This window comes from Triticum aestivum, chromosome 2A (assembly GCF_018294505.1).
Source record: "Triticum aestivum cultivar Chinese Spring chromosome 2A, IWGSC CS RefSeq v2.1, whole genome shotgun sequence".
Lineage (NCBI taxonomy): Eukaryota > Viridiplantae > Streptophyta > Magnoliopsida > Poales > Poaceae > Triticum > Triticum aestivum.
In genome coordinates this window covers 675961286-675975696 of record NC_057797.1, presented here as the reverse complement: position 1 = coordinate 675975696, position 14411 = coordinate 675961286, and the positions used below count along the sequence as shown (strand labels likewise).

At 45.7% G+C, this 14411-nt stretch overlaps 3 protein-coding genes across 9 annotated transcripts; 2 read left to right on the top strand and 1 right to left on the bottom strand.

The window, feature by feature from the left end:
* Positions 1-2309: 2309 nt before the first annotated feature.
* Positions 2310-6754, bottom strand: LOC123190139 (probable isoaspartyl peptidase/L-asparaginase 3). 7 transcript variants are annotated; one of them, XM_044602732.1, is made up of 8 exons: positions 6617-6754; positions 6333-6519; positions 5242-5306; positions 4711-5142; positions 4584-4642; positions 3734-3838; positions 3317-3393; positions 2310-2428 (listed from the first exon to the last, which is right to left on the bottom strand). In XM_044602732.1, exons 1-8 carry the CDS (start codon positions 6677-6679, stop codon positions 2340-2342), a joined length of 1077 nt encoding a protein of 358 aa, XP_044458667.1. In that variant the 5' UTR covers positions 6680-6754; the 3' UTR covers positions 2310-2339. The 7 variants fall into 7 exon arrangements, with proteins under 7 accessions (XP_044458667.1, XP_044458664.1, XP_044458665.1 ...); XM_044602729.1 differs by lacking the exon at positions 2310-2428 and having other exon boundaries at positions 2931-3393; XM_044602730.1 differs by lacking the exon at positions 2310-2428 and having other exon boundaries at positions 2931-3393; positions 3734-3833; positions 4584-4629.
* Positions 6755-6842: 88 nt separating this feature from the next.
* Positions 6843-7568, top strand: LOC123190140 (uncharacterized). The gene is made up of 2 exons (XM_044602737.1): positions 6843-7160; positions 7261-7568. Exons 1-2 carry the CDS (start codon positions 6939-6941, stop codon positions 7339-7341), a joined length of 303 nt encoding a protein of 100 aa, XP_044458672.1. The 5' UTR covers positions 6843-6938; the 3' UTR covers positions 7342-7568.
* Positions 7569-10532: 2964 nt separating this feature from the next.
* On the top strand, positions 10533-12803 carry LOC123185882 (probable transcription factor MYB58). The gene is made up of 3 exons (XM_044597695.1): positions 10533-11074; positions 11672-11912; positions 12061-12803. Exons 1-3 carry the CDS (start codon positions 10842-10844, stop codon positions 12583-12585), a joined length of 999 nt encoding a protein of 332 aa, XP_044453630.1. The 5' UTR covers positions 10533-10841; the 3' UTR covers positions 12586-12803.
* The last annotated feature ends 1608 nt before the right edge of the window (positions 12804-14411 follow it).

The window sequence follows — 14411 nt, the reverse complement described above, 5'->3', positions numbered from 1 at the left end:
TATTTCGCATTATTGTCTAAAACTGCTAAGTAATAATTAAAAATTATAATTGCACCTACCCCCCCCCCCCCCATCTAGGTCCATCTCGATCCTTTCAGGAGCGGCTCCTTCGCGAGCGCCAGACAATGGTTGGCCAGGGCCCCCGCACCCTTCTGCCGCTGGAAGGACCACTCTGACCACGACGACATAGACGACGACGAAGGTGCCGCCGACCATTCACTGTCCGCTACAAGCTAGTTAAGTTTTTTTAGGTTTTATTAGTTGAACGAACGAAATATCGTCCAGTTTATTTAAAATATGTTGAATTTAAGTCCGTTTGAATGAATTCCGCCATGTTTGCATGAATTTTGTCTGAATTTGTTTGTATTGTGGACCAACTTTAACGGTGAGAATTGGATGGCCGGCTCGTGTATCACCATCGGCAGACGCGTCCGGACACTTGAGCGGACAAATGTATGTCTGTTCTGGGGGCCGGCGTTGGAGATGACCCGACCAACCAGAGCGACACGAGCGATCTTTTTTTTTCTAATATGAGTATAATACAAATATATAACTAGCTCAAATAAATTTAAGTTCGAAATTCATTTGTAAATTTTGAACGGCATTCACTCGGTATTTTACGGTTACCGCGTTTCTCGCCGGTAGCCAAAACCTTGGCTGTATAGATATAAAAACACATACATCTGGCATTGGAAAAATCTACACTTCATTCAATTTTCACAGTAATTCAGTAAAAATATGTTTGCCCGCAGGCTTGCTGCAGCTCATGTGCCTGGAAACATGTTGAAAGCACACAATGCCTGAACCACAGTGCTTAGTATTTGTTGTTTCTTTTCTGACAGCAAGATGGTATGCCTGAACATTTCGCAAAAAAAAAAAAAAGTATGCCTGAACAGACAATGACAATAGCAAGAAGGAGAGGAGGTATTTACAGAGAGACGATCTACGTACAATGATTGGGAATCAGCAATCCTAAGAAAAATCCAACCTTACGAAGGTGAAGAAGAATCTCCCCGCCATGGCGCGCCTCCCCCGGCAGCAGAGCAAGCGCGCACCGCACGGCGAAGGGCGAAAGAGCCCCGGCCGAACCTCCTTCCTTCACAGTTCACACCATGATGGCCATGGTGTGGAGGGTGGACATGTGGCCGTACATGTCGGCGGACATGTGCGGGGGCGGCGGCCTGGGGCGCATGAAGCACTCCTCCAGCTCCTGCAGCTTGGCCACCAGCAGGACGAGCCGCCGGAGCGGCACGAAGATGAGCGTCATTGGGATGATGCACGCCCCCAGCTCCAGTATCAGCATGCCTCCTCGACCAGCTCCACGCCCTCGCCTCTCGCCCGTCAAATCTCTCCTCGCCCAGGCTTCTCGGCACTTGCCGCGGCTTTGCAGGCCTCCCTCCCTTTCCCTCGCTTCTCCACGGAGCAAGATAGCAGCAACTGGGTCGCCGTGTGCTCCCTAGCTACTCCACGGGCGAGGTAGCTTCCTTCGTTGCTTTGCTTGGGCAAGTGCTGTTGCTTTGCCTTGTGGAGCTGCAGCTGGGGGGTTGCTTGCATATATAGCCTTCTTTTCGGCGAAGAAGACGCTCTCTTATCTCTACCCTGTTGATGGCGCTTAGTTTACACCCCCTGCCTCTAATGATTGCTCTCAGTGCGTTTATCAACTTGTTGCTCCGCCTTGCGGGTGCATGTTACACAACGGGGCAGAGCTAGAGAGATCTTTATTTCTCACGACGACGACCAAGGACGTGGCCGGGGGTCCTAGCTATCAGGCTATGGCGGAGCTTTCGCACCAACAAACCGCAGAGACGGGTCGGTCTCGAGAGGATTAATAGTCTCCTTATGTGGCACCTACTACTAAAGATTAGTTTTTCAACCGAGTGCTTATTTCGCAGTAGATGTGGATAACTATTTTCCAAGTCCACTTGATGGTGCTGGTACAGGGTGGGTTTTGTTTGTGGTCCTGCCATGACGGTGTATGCAAGCGACGACTACGGTCACCCTCATCCAGCTTAACACACGGAAAACGGAGAAAAATGACTAGTCACCCCGTTCAAATCATTTCGAACGGTTGTCATGTGGTATTTTCCGTTCAAATCATTTCGAACGGTTGCCCTGTTTGATCCATGTGTCCCATAGCGTCGACGGGGACCTCTCTCCGGATAAGCAATCCACAACAGTACCATTATTCCAGTTGTTCCCTGAGAAAGAGTGGGTGGCCCCTCGGAAGCTCGGGGGGCGCGGTAACGGGCCAGGCACCATCACGCAAACAATGCAACTGGGAGCCGATTTTCTAACAAAATGCATGTAGTGAAACAGCAATGCTCTTATTTATGGGTTTATTATCCAAGTTTCTTCCCTGTCCTGGTGGCTTGCACACATTCATTTCGTGCAAACATGATCGCGACCCGAAGCGACACGCATTCATCTCCTGCAAACAAGATCACAATAACCTGAGGTCTTCAGGCGAAAAACAAAGGTGCAATTTAGTGCACAGCATCCTCGACAACAAAAGCATATTCAGAGAATAAACAACAATAGTTGCTGCCTAACACGACCATCATCAAAGATAACCTTTTTCTCGCTTAATCAACAATGCTGACAACCTTGCATTATGGCGATAAATATGCAAGACACAATGATTGATAAAATAAACAACAAGACAACATATTTATATTCATAGAGAAATGGGTGTCAACTCGATACTGCCAACAAACTTAGGTTGATCAAGGAGAAAACGTGCGGAATAAACCAAATGCAAAAAACAACAACAAAGGAGGAGGTTTTCTGGGAATCTTCAAAGCTGACAAAGCGTACGTGAAATATTATATGCCCTTACCAGCTCTGAAGATGACCTATTCCACACAAAAACTCTGAACATGACTTAAAGAAGTACACCTGGCTAGTACATTAAAACTCGTAATTGCAAGAGAAAAGTTGACAATAAGCAATTCCAGCATTTTCTCGACAAGTCTACAATGCATGCATTCAATGAGTCTACTACCATTATATAACATGGCAGTTTCAATAGAAAACTGCTGTCCAATATAAGACTCGAGAACAAGCCCCCCATGGTATTGTTGCATTACCATGGGAGTGAATGGAGAGGACTTGACATAGAGGAATACACCTTATTGGCGAATCAGCCTTTTTGTTTTAACAAGGATCTGCCTATGTTAAGGTGTTACTGTGATGACCTCCACATCCTGCATGCTGGAATTCCTGACAGAATACTGAAAGGTCCATCCATGGCATGCCCCGGCATGCACTCCTTTCTTGTTAATCGCAAATACAGCACCAACAAAATCTGGGTACTTACGAGCAATTCTTGATATAGCATCCACGGCAGCATCTCGAGGCTCCATTCCAAGTCGCATGCTCTCCACTACTTGGTAACTGCAATAACATCACATAAATGTTTAAATAAAAAAAACATCGCAGTTCATGGGACCATTGCTTAACTTGGGCTACTAATAAAAAACCATAAGCTAAAATTCATATTAGATTACTCAGCCTTCGAACCAAATTAGAATATGGACATGGTTGAATACCATCATATCCTAGGATGTAACTTCCAAGTAAGACCACAGAGGGGGAATAGGTGCATGATTAAAGTGAGTTCAGAGAAAATAACAGCTTGCTAGTGACTAATGAAGTTAGGGGTCAAAACAAGAAAAAGTATGGTTTGTGGGAAAGAAGAACAATAAGTTTTCTAACAAAATCATTTCTCAATTACCACGGAAGGAAGCGCATCATAATATCACCATCACCAGTAGCTCCACAAGCCCCAACTTCGTCATCACCATATGCAGAAGATCCTGGTATTGGTCCATCACCTACCCTGGAAGCAAATGATTAGTCAGTACTACCTATCAAGAGGTAAATAGCTGTTCCACTTCCACAACATCGAAAAAGGGAAAACTGTGGCATGACACCAACGTCATTATGTTGTCAAAATATACAGAGTATTTCAGAAGTTGATATACAATACCAGAGTATTTCAGGAGTTGATATATGATACCAGAGTATTTCAGAAGTTGATATACATATCAAAAGGAAGCTTCAAGTAGTATTTCTACGTAAATATAAGTTGGACAAACCAAAAATATGTCTGTCATAATCCAGTTAGGATAAATATTGTAAACCTATATACTGAGACATATTAGTCCCACTATTAATGAGGTTATGTAACATCCAACTATGCACCATCTATTTTGTTAGCTTTTATCCAGCCATAAATAAAGTAACAACATCATCAAGACTCGCCACACATTAGTGACTTTGCAAATATACCAGCGCATAGTATCAATACTACAAGAGGATTCGGCAGTGGTGAGTTCTATGGCTGTTATTATCCCTCAGACAGAAGTTCGAATATAGAAGATACAACGCCAACTAAATACTGCAGTCCTTTCCCTCAAAAAAGAATTACTGCAGTCATTTCCCTCAAAAAATAATTACAGCAGTTTTTCATACATTATTGCAGATGCATTCGATAGACAGATCACTGATTTAGCAAAAAACAGGTGGCCAACTAAATTGTAATGTCAATATTTCAAATTCCCTAACAGAGGCAAGATGCTTACCTTCCTGGAATTTTGAACGTAGCACCATTAGTTGATGTGCCAACTGCTACATGACCCATCTCAACAAAAGCACACTGTTTAGTTTCATATTAATAGAGAGTGACTTTCCTATAAACGCGCTAGGTACCTTGTCAATGACGGCCATAGAGATTGTGTCATGGTTGTGGCGATTAACAGAGTTGAAATGGGAGCTTGTCGGTTCTAGTAAATTATCATTTTGGAGCCATTCCTGACAGGTGATTCCTTGATCCTCCCATACAGCACTTTTAACAGGGTCCTTAGGTATATTTATAGGATGGTATGGACCACAGTTGCCAGCAGGAGCAACATTTTTCCAAAAGTTAGGTTGGCAATTATTCTGTCTCCAATTTGACCATTTCTCAATTGACTCTGGTGAACTCAGGTCAGTTGGTCCTGCAAGACCCATTGAAATTGCAAAGGATGTCGCCTTCTCTCCAACAAGAAGAGTATGCCCGGTATGCTCCATGACCAACTTTGCTGCCATAATTGCATCCTTCACATATCTCATGGCAGCCACAGCTCCAATTTCCATTGTCTTCTGCCAGTTTTCTTAAGCAAAAAAGAATACATCCACCATAAATGCCGCAACATAAACATCAGCATATACTGTAGCTTGAGTGGTTAAAGCAGCTTTTACCCCATTCATGATAAGAGCATCTAAGGTAGTTTCACCGTTCTCATCTGGACTTCCACCTGGACCAACTGCATAAAGTTATAAACCAGTTAAAACCAGTACTATGGTTGATTCAGATACACACCAAAAATAGGCAAGTTGTGAAACTAAAAAAGTTGCAAACACACAATCATGGGGTTCTGCTATATATTTAGTGCATAGAGAATATTAATGGATTCAAACACAAGGCAATGGGAACAACAGGCGAGTACTTCAGAACAAAGTATCATTTAATTGCTAATATTTATCTGCGGCATAACCGCAACTGCACTTACCGTTGTCTTCAGTTTTTACGATGTTAGGTAGAGATAAATAAATGAGTGAATTGGTAACGTTAGTAAATAGGTTGAGTGGGCAAGCTGGATTGACCAATGTTTTTTATCTTTTGATTATTGAGACTTAACTCTTGATATCCATCATAATTTTCTCATAGTTAAATTAAGCTCCAAGAAGTACTGATCTCCAGGGCAATACATCAATAAAGAGTACACTTGATTTTTAAATTAGTGTAAAATAGCGCTTCTGATAATAGATGTTATCGACAAATTTAAAGAATTAAGTTTATTCCAGAATTGTTTTAAGTAGGCTTGCAAAATCCAGTAGTGAGGCTTAAGGTTCTCACCATAAAAAAAGTATTGAAACACCGAATAAAATCCTATTTGAGCTATTGATTTATTTTCTGAGTTGCCATATCATTTTGCTGTCTGGTACCTGCAAGTATGTTCATCAGAGATTTTATTTTTTTCTTGTATGCAAACCCATTTATAGGCTTGCTTACAGAATAATTGGTCAGAATCCCTGGTTTCTATGTAAGCAAGCCTCTGGGAGTTGCAACCGGAAAAATATCATATCAATCAACCTCCCCGGAACGAAATGTAACTTCGGTATTATAAATATCGGTTTTAGCAGGTATGTCCATTTCTCGTCGCCATCCACCCCAGTGCTCCCACTGAGACTGAAATGATACCATGCCACAAGCCACAGGCCACAACCAATCCCCATCACAGGCACACATGGACGAATTGTACAGAGAAGGACGGCAGCAAGCAACTGACCTGTGCCATCGCAGCGGAGCTCCTCGCAGGCGGAGCAGCCAGCGACGACAGCATCCACAGCCGAGCCCCCTGCGCCACCGGTTTTCACCACGTCCCACGCCGCCCTGACCGCCTCCCGGAACGGCCAGGTGCTCACCACCACCGGAAACACGAAGCCCCCTTCCTCCACGCCTCCGCCATCCACGGCCTGGTTCAAAATCCCCCCATCGCAGCGACTCCATCAACGATAACACGAACAAAATCGACCTGCACAAAAATCGGATCGGATCGGATCAACGACTCACCACGCACCAGGTGAGCCGCAGCAGCAGGAGCCCCAGGAGAAGCCCCGGGTTGCTCCGAGCCATGGAAGCTGGGCGGTTGAGGTGTGGATTGGGGAATGGCACTACTGGTGATCACTGAGAGGTGGGGGAGAAGAGCCTACCCCGTTATGTTGGGGGTGAACTGGCAACGGGTCCCACACGTCAGTGGATGGACATGACACGGCCTGCCAAGGACCCCACGTGTCGGTGAGCCTTGTGTGTTTCAGTGTGTGCATAGTTTGCAACTCCCACCGAGCTGTGGTGTCCCCCAAATAACCTAGCGGCGGCGGCGGCGGCGGCGGTGATGGATGAGCTGGGTGGAGGCGGCGGGAAGAAGGGCAAGGCATGGCCCTGGTGGCTTGGAGCGAGTGCGGCCCAGATCACCGGCGCGCTGGTTTGGTTCCGGCGAGGCAAGGGCGGCAGCGACATGACGATGCCGTTCAGGGCGTTCGCCGTCGCCTCGCTCTTCGTCGGCGCCGGCGCCACGACCGTCACCGCCGGAGTGTCCGCGGCGGGCGTCGGATCGGTAAGTCGCCGGAGCCAAAACCCCCCGCATCCGTGTGACGGATTCTCGATCTGGATGCGGCAAATTTTACACCGTGCGTCTGTGTTCTCTGTATCTGCAGGTGGAGGAGATGAAGGGCTTGGGCGCGAGGATCCGGAAGTGGAGCAGAGTTCCTCCTCGCCGGGTGGAGGGAGGCGAGTAGCAGTACTGCCATGGATTTGATCTACTGCTAGAGCGGCAAGAGTTTCCATGTGAGGATCAAGATTGCTTCACATGATCACACATTTGGGAGATGCAAATCAATAATCACATCTGTACTGTACTACTACTCTGTAGGAGTAACTTTGTAGCGAAAGCTTGTTTACTCGAATTTTGATCCTGCCTTCTGGAATATAGCCATTGTACTCGTCTCCCAGATTGAAACTGAAACTGCTTGTTTAAATTTTTTTGGTGATGTTATCTGACGAATGTCAGCCGGAAAGGGGTTTGTTTCCTCACAGTTGCTTCGCGAGATCAGATGGTGGCAATTTTAAACGAAAAATACCTTCTTGTCATTTCCTCCTAGCAAATGTGGTTTTGAAGAAATTAGCATTCCCTCACGGTTAAAATTGTCAGCAAAATCGTTCTAAATATCCCCCCCCCCCCCCTACTAGAGAATGTTCGACGGCTAAGAGGGTCCTAAATTTTAGTGAAATCCTTTTTTTAATAGAGGTAAAGGATGTTTAAGAAAAACACAGTATAATTGAAGTTGCTCATAGTATACACGAGCATACACTCGCCCGTATGAACTCACACATGCACACCCTTGAGCACCTTTGAGAAACTGAGAAGAACATCGCGGGATGCCTGAAATAAATTCAGGAATAATGCGAGCACCAATGTCAAGTTTAGACTTGAATCCTGATGGGCTAGGGATATCACTGTTCTCCTAACCATCCAACCATAGGTTGGTTTGCAAAAATTTCTTTCGGCACAACAATTAGCATGGTTGGGGCTAAACGGGTCATGATTGCTTTGGTGCTTTGCTAGGGGGTACAGCATCTCCAGTCGGACCCCTACTACGCCCCACCCCCTTTCAGATTTGGGCTGCCCGGACATGTACATAACATCATATCTAACAGGTTAAATTAATCCTAAACCCCTTCAAATCGTCTTCAACCCTTGCCCTACATGCCATCTTCCTCTCTTCTTTCTCTCTACAATGCCCGTAGCCAAGCTCTGACGCTGTGTTGAACCCGCGATGTCCCCACCACGAGCCCCAAACCTCTCCCGGACATCCTTGCCGTGCCAGACACGAGCACCACGCCGGTATGTCCTACTACACCGGACATACACCTCGCTTGCTATGTGTTCGATGAAATATCCGAGCTGTGTTTTGTAGATTCTTTTACTCATTTTGTAGGCAAACGAGTTCGTCGGATGATGATTTTGATTACAAGGAACTTGATGACTACATATTCAAAGAGTTCATCGATTCGTTCGATTTAGACACCAATGATGACGAGAAGCTGACATGATGGTGATGATGAGCATCCATATGTTGTTGATGAGTATGTCCGGATGGGAGGAGAGTACATGCATTGAGGCCATGGAGAAATTTTCCTACACTGTGGTGAGGATGTTTCAACCGGAGTACTAGAGAGAACAAAATGCCACGGGCGAAGGGCAGCCACACACATGATTTTGAGAAGCCTGGAATACATGTCCGCCTCCCGAAACAAGATGCAGATCATTTTGTGAAGTTTCTAGAGATGCACCGCATTTTCGAGATACATAGGTGCACATGCACTACTCAATGGACTTGTGGAACATATGTAAATTCATAGTGGAAATCACTGAATTTTGTGCCCTTCGAACCAATTTTATGTTTGAACTATGAATTTTTCTTTCATAATAAATTTTTTTTGTGTGTGTGTGTTATATTCATTGTTAAGTGTATTCATATAATTTAATGACGACGGTTCACGAAACCTGTTTTATCAACCTATGGACTCCTGTAGATGACAGAGTCCCTTAAGCAAATTGGTTCAGGATTCTAAGGTTAGAAAAGAGTTACCACTCAAGGGAGGAACATGATATGTGGAAGGCTATCCTGGTGGCTCAAGACTGACCAGTCCATTCTTCCTTCCCCTGCTGATGAAATATTATCTGAAGGATAAGCAGCAAAATACATCACACTCTCATCAACATAAACCCACAAGTCAGCCTGATGCATCTTCTAATGATCAAGAGGTTCAAATGATCTCAGTTTTGCCCAAGATGCTAGCTTGCCAAAGTGTTCCTCGAGCTTAGCAACCGAAGATCTGGACAAGGCTTAATTTACGTCATGGATTTGAGAATTTGAAAAATGAGGGTGTGGTTGCCGGGGTGGGAATATAGGGGATGGATGTCTCGTGTCCGTGGGCACGTCGCGGACGCGGGGGGGGGGGGCATATTTTCCAGTTCAGTTGGAGTGCTCTAAGGGAGGCCACTCACGTGTGAGGTTGTGAGTTCTCTCCCCTTCCGGACACCACTCGGATGACGAGGTGGTGGAGCCTATTTGCATTTGTTGTAGTTAGGGTTAGGTTTAGCATGTCTCTTAGTGGTGTTTTGATGGTAGCACAATTGGAATTATTTTTCCATGATCCTACACCCATCTTGGCAACACCCCCAATGGTGCTGTCGAGAGATTCCGTTACTCCTTGGTGACTAACCCAGTGTTTGAAGTGCTGTCAGTTAGTGTCTTGAGTGATGGCAAGGCCCGAGAACAGTGGCGGAGCTTAACAGGAATCTCGGGGGGGGGGGGGGGGGGGGGGGGCAAAGCGAAAGTATGAACAACTAGGAGGGCAAAGAATTGATTTTTTTTACTTATCTAAGCCATGCATAGTAAATTTTCTTCATTGTTTTATCTAGGGCTGGGAGGGGGGCACGACCCCCTCTGACTTGTACTAAGCTCCGCCACTGCCTGAGAACAAGGTTGAAGGGTGGTGTCAATGTTAGGCATGCAACGGATTTGAGATTTGAGAAGCACGGAGACGGTCCTCACTTAATATGCCACAATGACTATGGCTCCCCTAGTGGCGGGCCTCTTCCTCGACTCACAAAGCGCACATGGCGAATTGGCGATGATGTTCCTTGGTGTCTGATGACGACAAGCGGCAAGGAAGACGGTTGCAAAAAAACTCCAAGGGCTTTGTTGCAGCTAAATTTTCCGTGGTTCTTTTTACAAATATATCCTCCCTCCATGTCTCGTGATTTCCACGAGTACATGCTGTAATTTGACATTTACCCAATGGCATGCAGAAATTTCTTTAAAAAAAGGAAAAATGAATTTTGGTTGAAATGAAATAACCGGAAGGCGGCTATACTTTCTCTTCCGCTACGATGATTGCAATTGCAAGAAAAGATCTTGCGCACGAAGGCACGCGGAGTGGCGAGTTTAGACAGAGAGAGCATCCAGGCCAGGCCAGGGCCGTGGAAATCGGGGTTCGTGGGTGGGGGCGTGAGGCGGTTACCCGCGAGGTCGTGCGCCCGCTCCCCTCTCGAATAAAGCCCGACCGTCCGATCCCCGCCCGACGCTCCCCGTCGCGCCACGCGCACCGCTACACCCCCTGTCCACACCCCATAGAAGTTACAGAAAGGGCCGCGCCTCTTGCGGGGCACTACTCGCACGCGCTGCGTCTGCCGTCTTCTCTCCTCTCGATCGGCTGATCAGGCAGGGCAATGGCGCGAGCACCCGGCGGCGCCGCCCGTCGGAGGGGCGGCAGGCGGGACGGCGGCGGCGAGGCGGTGCGGAAGGGGCCGTGGATGGCGGAGGAGGACGCGGTGCTGCTGGAGCACGTCCGCACGCACGGCCCGCGCGACTGGAGCTCCATTCGATCCAAAGGCGCCCTGCAGCGCACCGGCAAGTCCTGCCGCCTCCGCTGGGTCAACAAGCTCCGGCCCAACCTCAAGACGTACGCATGCAGCAACCGCCATTTCTATCCATTTCCTCCTCCTCCTCCTCCTTCTTCTTCTTCTTGGCACTGTTCAATCGCGCTGTGCTTCGGTTGAACTTGTGTATGTGCGCACGTTCTAAGAAGTCAGGCTGCATCAGCGCTAGTATAATCCAATTTACCCTAGTTTTCATCGCTGATTAACAATGACCCTTGCCCGGCACTAATTGTCTGACCGGCAAGAACAGAGACAGCAAGTGACAACGATTGTTTTCTACTCCCTCCGTTCCTAAATATAAGTCTTTGTAGCGATTTTACTATGGACCACATACAGATGTATCTAGATGCATTTTAGAGTATAATTCATTCATTTTACTCCGTATGTGGTCTATAGTGAAATCTCTCCAAAGACTTATATTTAGGAACGGAGGGAGTACTAGAGATGATTACCAACAAATGCATCTTTTAACGAACTGTTAACAAGAAAATGGCCAGATGAGAGAGACAACGACAGTGATGTGCACAGCATCGTGTTATCCTCTGCAACTTGCGCTATCAACCTTGGCTGAGAATTCACAACGGCAGTGCAATTGCAACCTGACATTTTTTTTGCTGAAGTGGCTGCAAGTTCTCCGCCGACGAGGAGCGGGTGGTGATCGAGCTGCAGGCGCAGTTCGGCAACAAGTGGGCGAGGATCGCCACCTACCTGCCGGGCAGGACGGACAACGACGTCAAGAACTTCTGGAGCACCCGCCAGAAGCGGCTCGCCAGGCTGCTGCGCGCGCCTCTCCGCGCCCGGCCCAGCAAGACCAGGAGCAGCAACACCAAAGCGCCCGCATCCTCTCTCGAGTCCGCCATGGTGAGTACGTACTCGCAAAGTTGCAGTTTACCTTTCGCATTCTTCAGATAAAATTGTCATCTATCTACTGTAATGCATTCACAGATTTACTGAACTTGCTCGGCACGCACTCGTTTCTCTGTCTGAAACTCTGAATTTTGAACGCCAGGGTTCTTGCCATGATCATGTTCCGTCCGTGGGCAACTCCTCCGGCGGCCAAAGCTTCCCGGCTGCACCGCCCATGGAGCACCAGGACACCGCGCGAATCTCGCATGATCAGATGTGCTCTGGATTCCTCAGTTTCGAGCCATTGCCGCTGCAGGCAGCAGCACCGTCCACCACCGAAGGAGAAGCGAGCTCGTCGAACGCAGCTTATTACCAGTTAGCCCCAGAGTCGTCGTTTTATCATCATCCCTACCATCTGCTAGAATTCCCGGGCTTGCCGGAGAGATGCGGCGTCGATCCCGGCTTCGTCGGAGCGAGCGCCATGGATGATCTCGCGTACCACGACCTGCTTCCGCCTCTGCATCCTGCGCCGATGATGATGCCGTTCTTCGGTATGGAGTATTCGCGTGATGGCATCAAGGTCGAGACTCGGGACAACTTCTTCGACGACCTGCCCCCGGACGTGTTCGACTCTTTTGATCAGGTGCCGCCGCCGTTCTCGCCGTCGGCGACCAACTCTGAACTCTAAGTAATGTTGGATGGGCTCTAATTGGACTACCTGTTCTGGCACAGCTGACTGGTAGTGTTACCTACTGATGAGTGTTGTAGTGTAGCCTAGGTTCCAACCGACTTGCGTTCTTCCAATGCATCGAGTTGGAACTTGTTTTCGAAGTGTTGCCAAGTAGATGCAGTTAGTATGGTGTGTAAGTATTTCTGAAATTTAGTACACTATATGCTATGTGAATATATTTATTTGGTATAAATGAACACTCTTATCTTCGGGAAGGATCATCATGGCCGGTAATTCTACACTGAGCCCACATGCTCATTTGCTCCACATGGACAGTAAATTTAAATAAAAATAATTCAAAAAATGCACTTTTTGGCATAGAGGATGCTCAAGTGCACTAGATGCGTGCAAATTTCGTGGTTAACTGGCATTCGGGGAGATATCGGTAACAAAGACAAAATCAAGTCTAAGCAGTGCTCTTTTTAAAAATTTCTTTGACAACCGAATTTTATTTTGCCGAGAGATCTTTGAATGTCATTTCACCACGAATTTTTGCACACACCTAGCGCACTCGGGCATATTCAATGCCAAAAAAATTCAGATTTTTTTAATTCTTCTACTATTTTATTTGAATTTACTGCTCACGCCCAGATGCACCTAGACACTAAATCGCCGCTTCCCATCATAATAATTATGTGGTCAATAAGTTCCAGAATCTGGTAGGTACATTCATAGATTTAATTTTTCTCTGGTCATGTAGCATAAATAGTTTTTCTTAGGAAATCAAGAAGTTATGAATCTATGTATTTAGCGACCAAGATCATATGATTTTAGAGAGAGCATGCTTGCAATGTCCACAATCTTATAAGGGTGTAGTCTAGTGTTGTAAGGTTCGAAAACATGATAATCTCCTATGTTGTATGGCCAATACATGAACGATTTTTCTCAAAGTATTAGAATATATATTGAAATGTGCATGGATATTTCTTATGAAAAATGCAGTCTTCTAGAGAAAAAAATCATCTTTTCTATTAAAACATGAATATATTTCCGTACATAAAAGTATTAAACAGGATATGAATAATTCATTTCAAATATATTAAAAATTATATCATGATACATGAACACTTTCCATTTTGTAATATACTCCCTCAGTTCCTAAATACTCCCTCCGTTCCTAAATATTTGTCGGAGCAAAATGAGTGAATCACACTCTAAAATATGTCTATATACATCTGTATGTGATAGTCCATTTGAAATCTCTAAAAAGACAAATATTTAGGAACCGAGGGAGTATAAGTCTTTTTAGAGATTCCACTACAAACTACATACGGATGTATATGGACATATTTTAGAGTGTAGATTCACTCATTTTACTTTGTATATAGTCCATAGTGAAATCTCTAAAAAAAACTTATATTTAGGAACGGAGGGAGTATGATTTTTCGGTATGTAAAATGATTCGACATTTATTTAAAATTCTGCTAAATAATAAAATCTAAAACATATGAAAAATAATTATGAGTTACTAGGCTGTGACCAATGTTGAGCACCTTTTTCTTCTTTTAAGAGGGACAGACAGAAACCGGTTCCTATTTGACGCTAACTGCGATAATTTTGATAAGTCGCACAAGGCCAGTGACCTATCTAGCAGAGTGAGCCAGACCATTTAGCCTGGAACGCGCTACATGAATCCAGGGTTTCAATACCTCCTTGAAGGCGCTTTTTCGGGTTTTACCGAATTTTCCCAGTTTCATTTTCGTAATTCTTTAAAAATCATTGGTTTCTTAATTTTTTTGAATTTTCCAAAACTGTGCCCAAAATATAAAAAAATCAGGGTTTTT

Coding starts and splice junctions, on each gene's coding strand:
- LOC123185882 (XM_044597695.1), top strand. CDS start 10,842: ATGGCGCGAGCACCCGGCGGCGCCGCCCGTCGGAGGGGCGGCAGGCGG. Junction 11,075..11,671: donor CTCCGGCCCAACCTCAAGAC/GTACGCATGCAG, acceptor TTTTTGCTGAAG/TGGCTGCAAGTTCTCCGCCG. Junction 11,913..12,060: donor CCTCTCTCGAGTCCGCCATG/GTGAGTACGTAC, acceptor TTTGAACGCCAG/GGTTCTTGCCATGATCATGT.
- LOC123190139 (XM_044602729.1), bottom strand. CDS start 6,679: ATGGCTCGGAGCAACCCGGGGCTTCTCCTGGGGCTCCTGCTGCTGCGG. Junction 6,520..6,616: donor TGCGGCTCACCTGGTGCGTG/GTGAGTCGTTGA, acceptor ATTTTGAACCAG/GCCGTGGATGGCGGAGGCGT. Junction 3,394..3,733: donor ATGATGCGCTTCCTTCCGTG/GTAATTGAGAAA, acceptor ATGTTATTGCAG/TTACCAAGTAGTGGAGAGCA.
- LOC123190140 (XM_044602737.1), top strand. CDS start 6,939: ATGGATGAGCTGGGTGGAGGCGGCGGGAAGAAGGGCAAGGCATGGCCC. Junction 7,161..7,260: donor CCGCGGCGGGCGTCGGATCG/GTAAGTCGCCGG, acceptor CTGTATCTGCAG/GTGGAGGAGATGAAGGGCTT.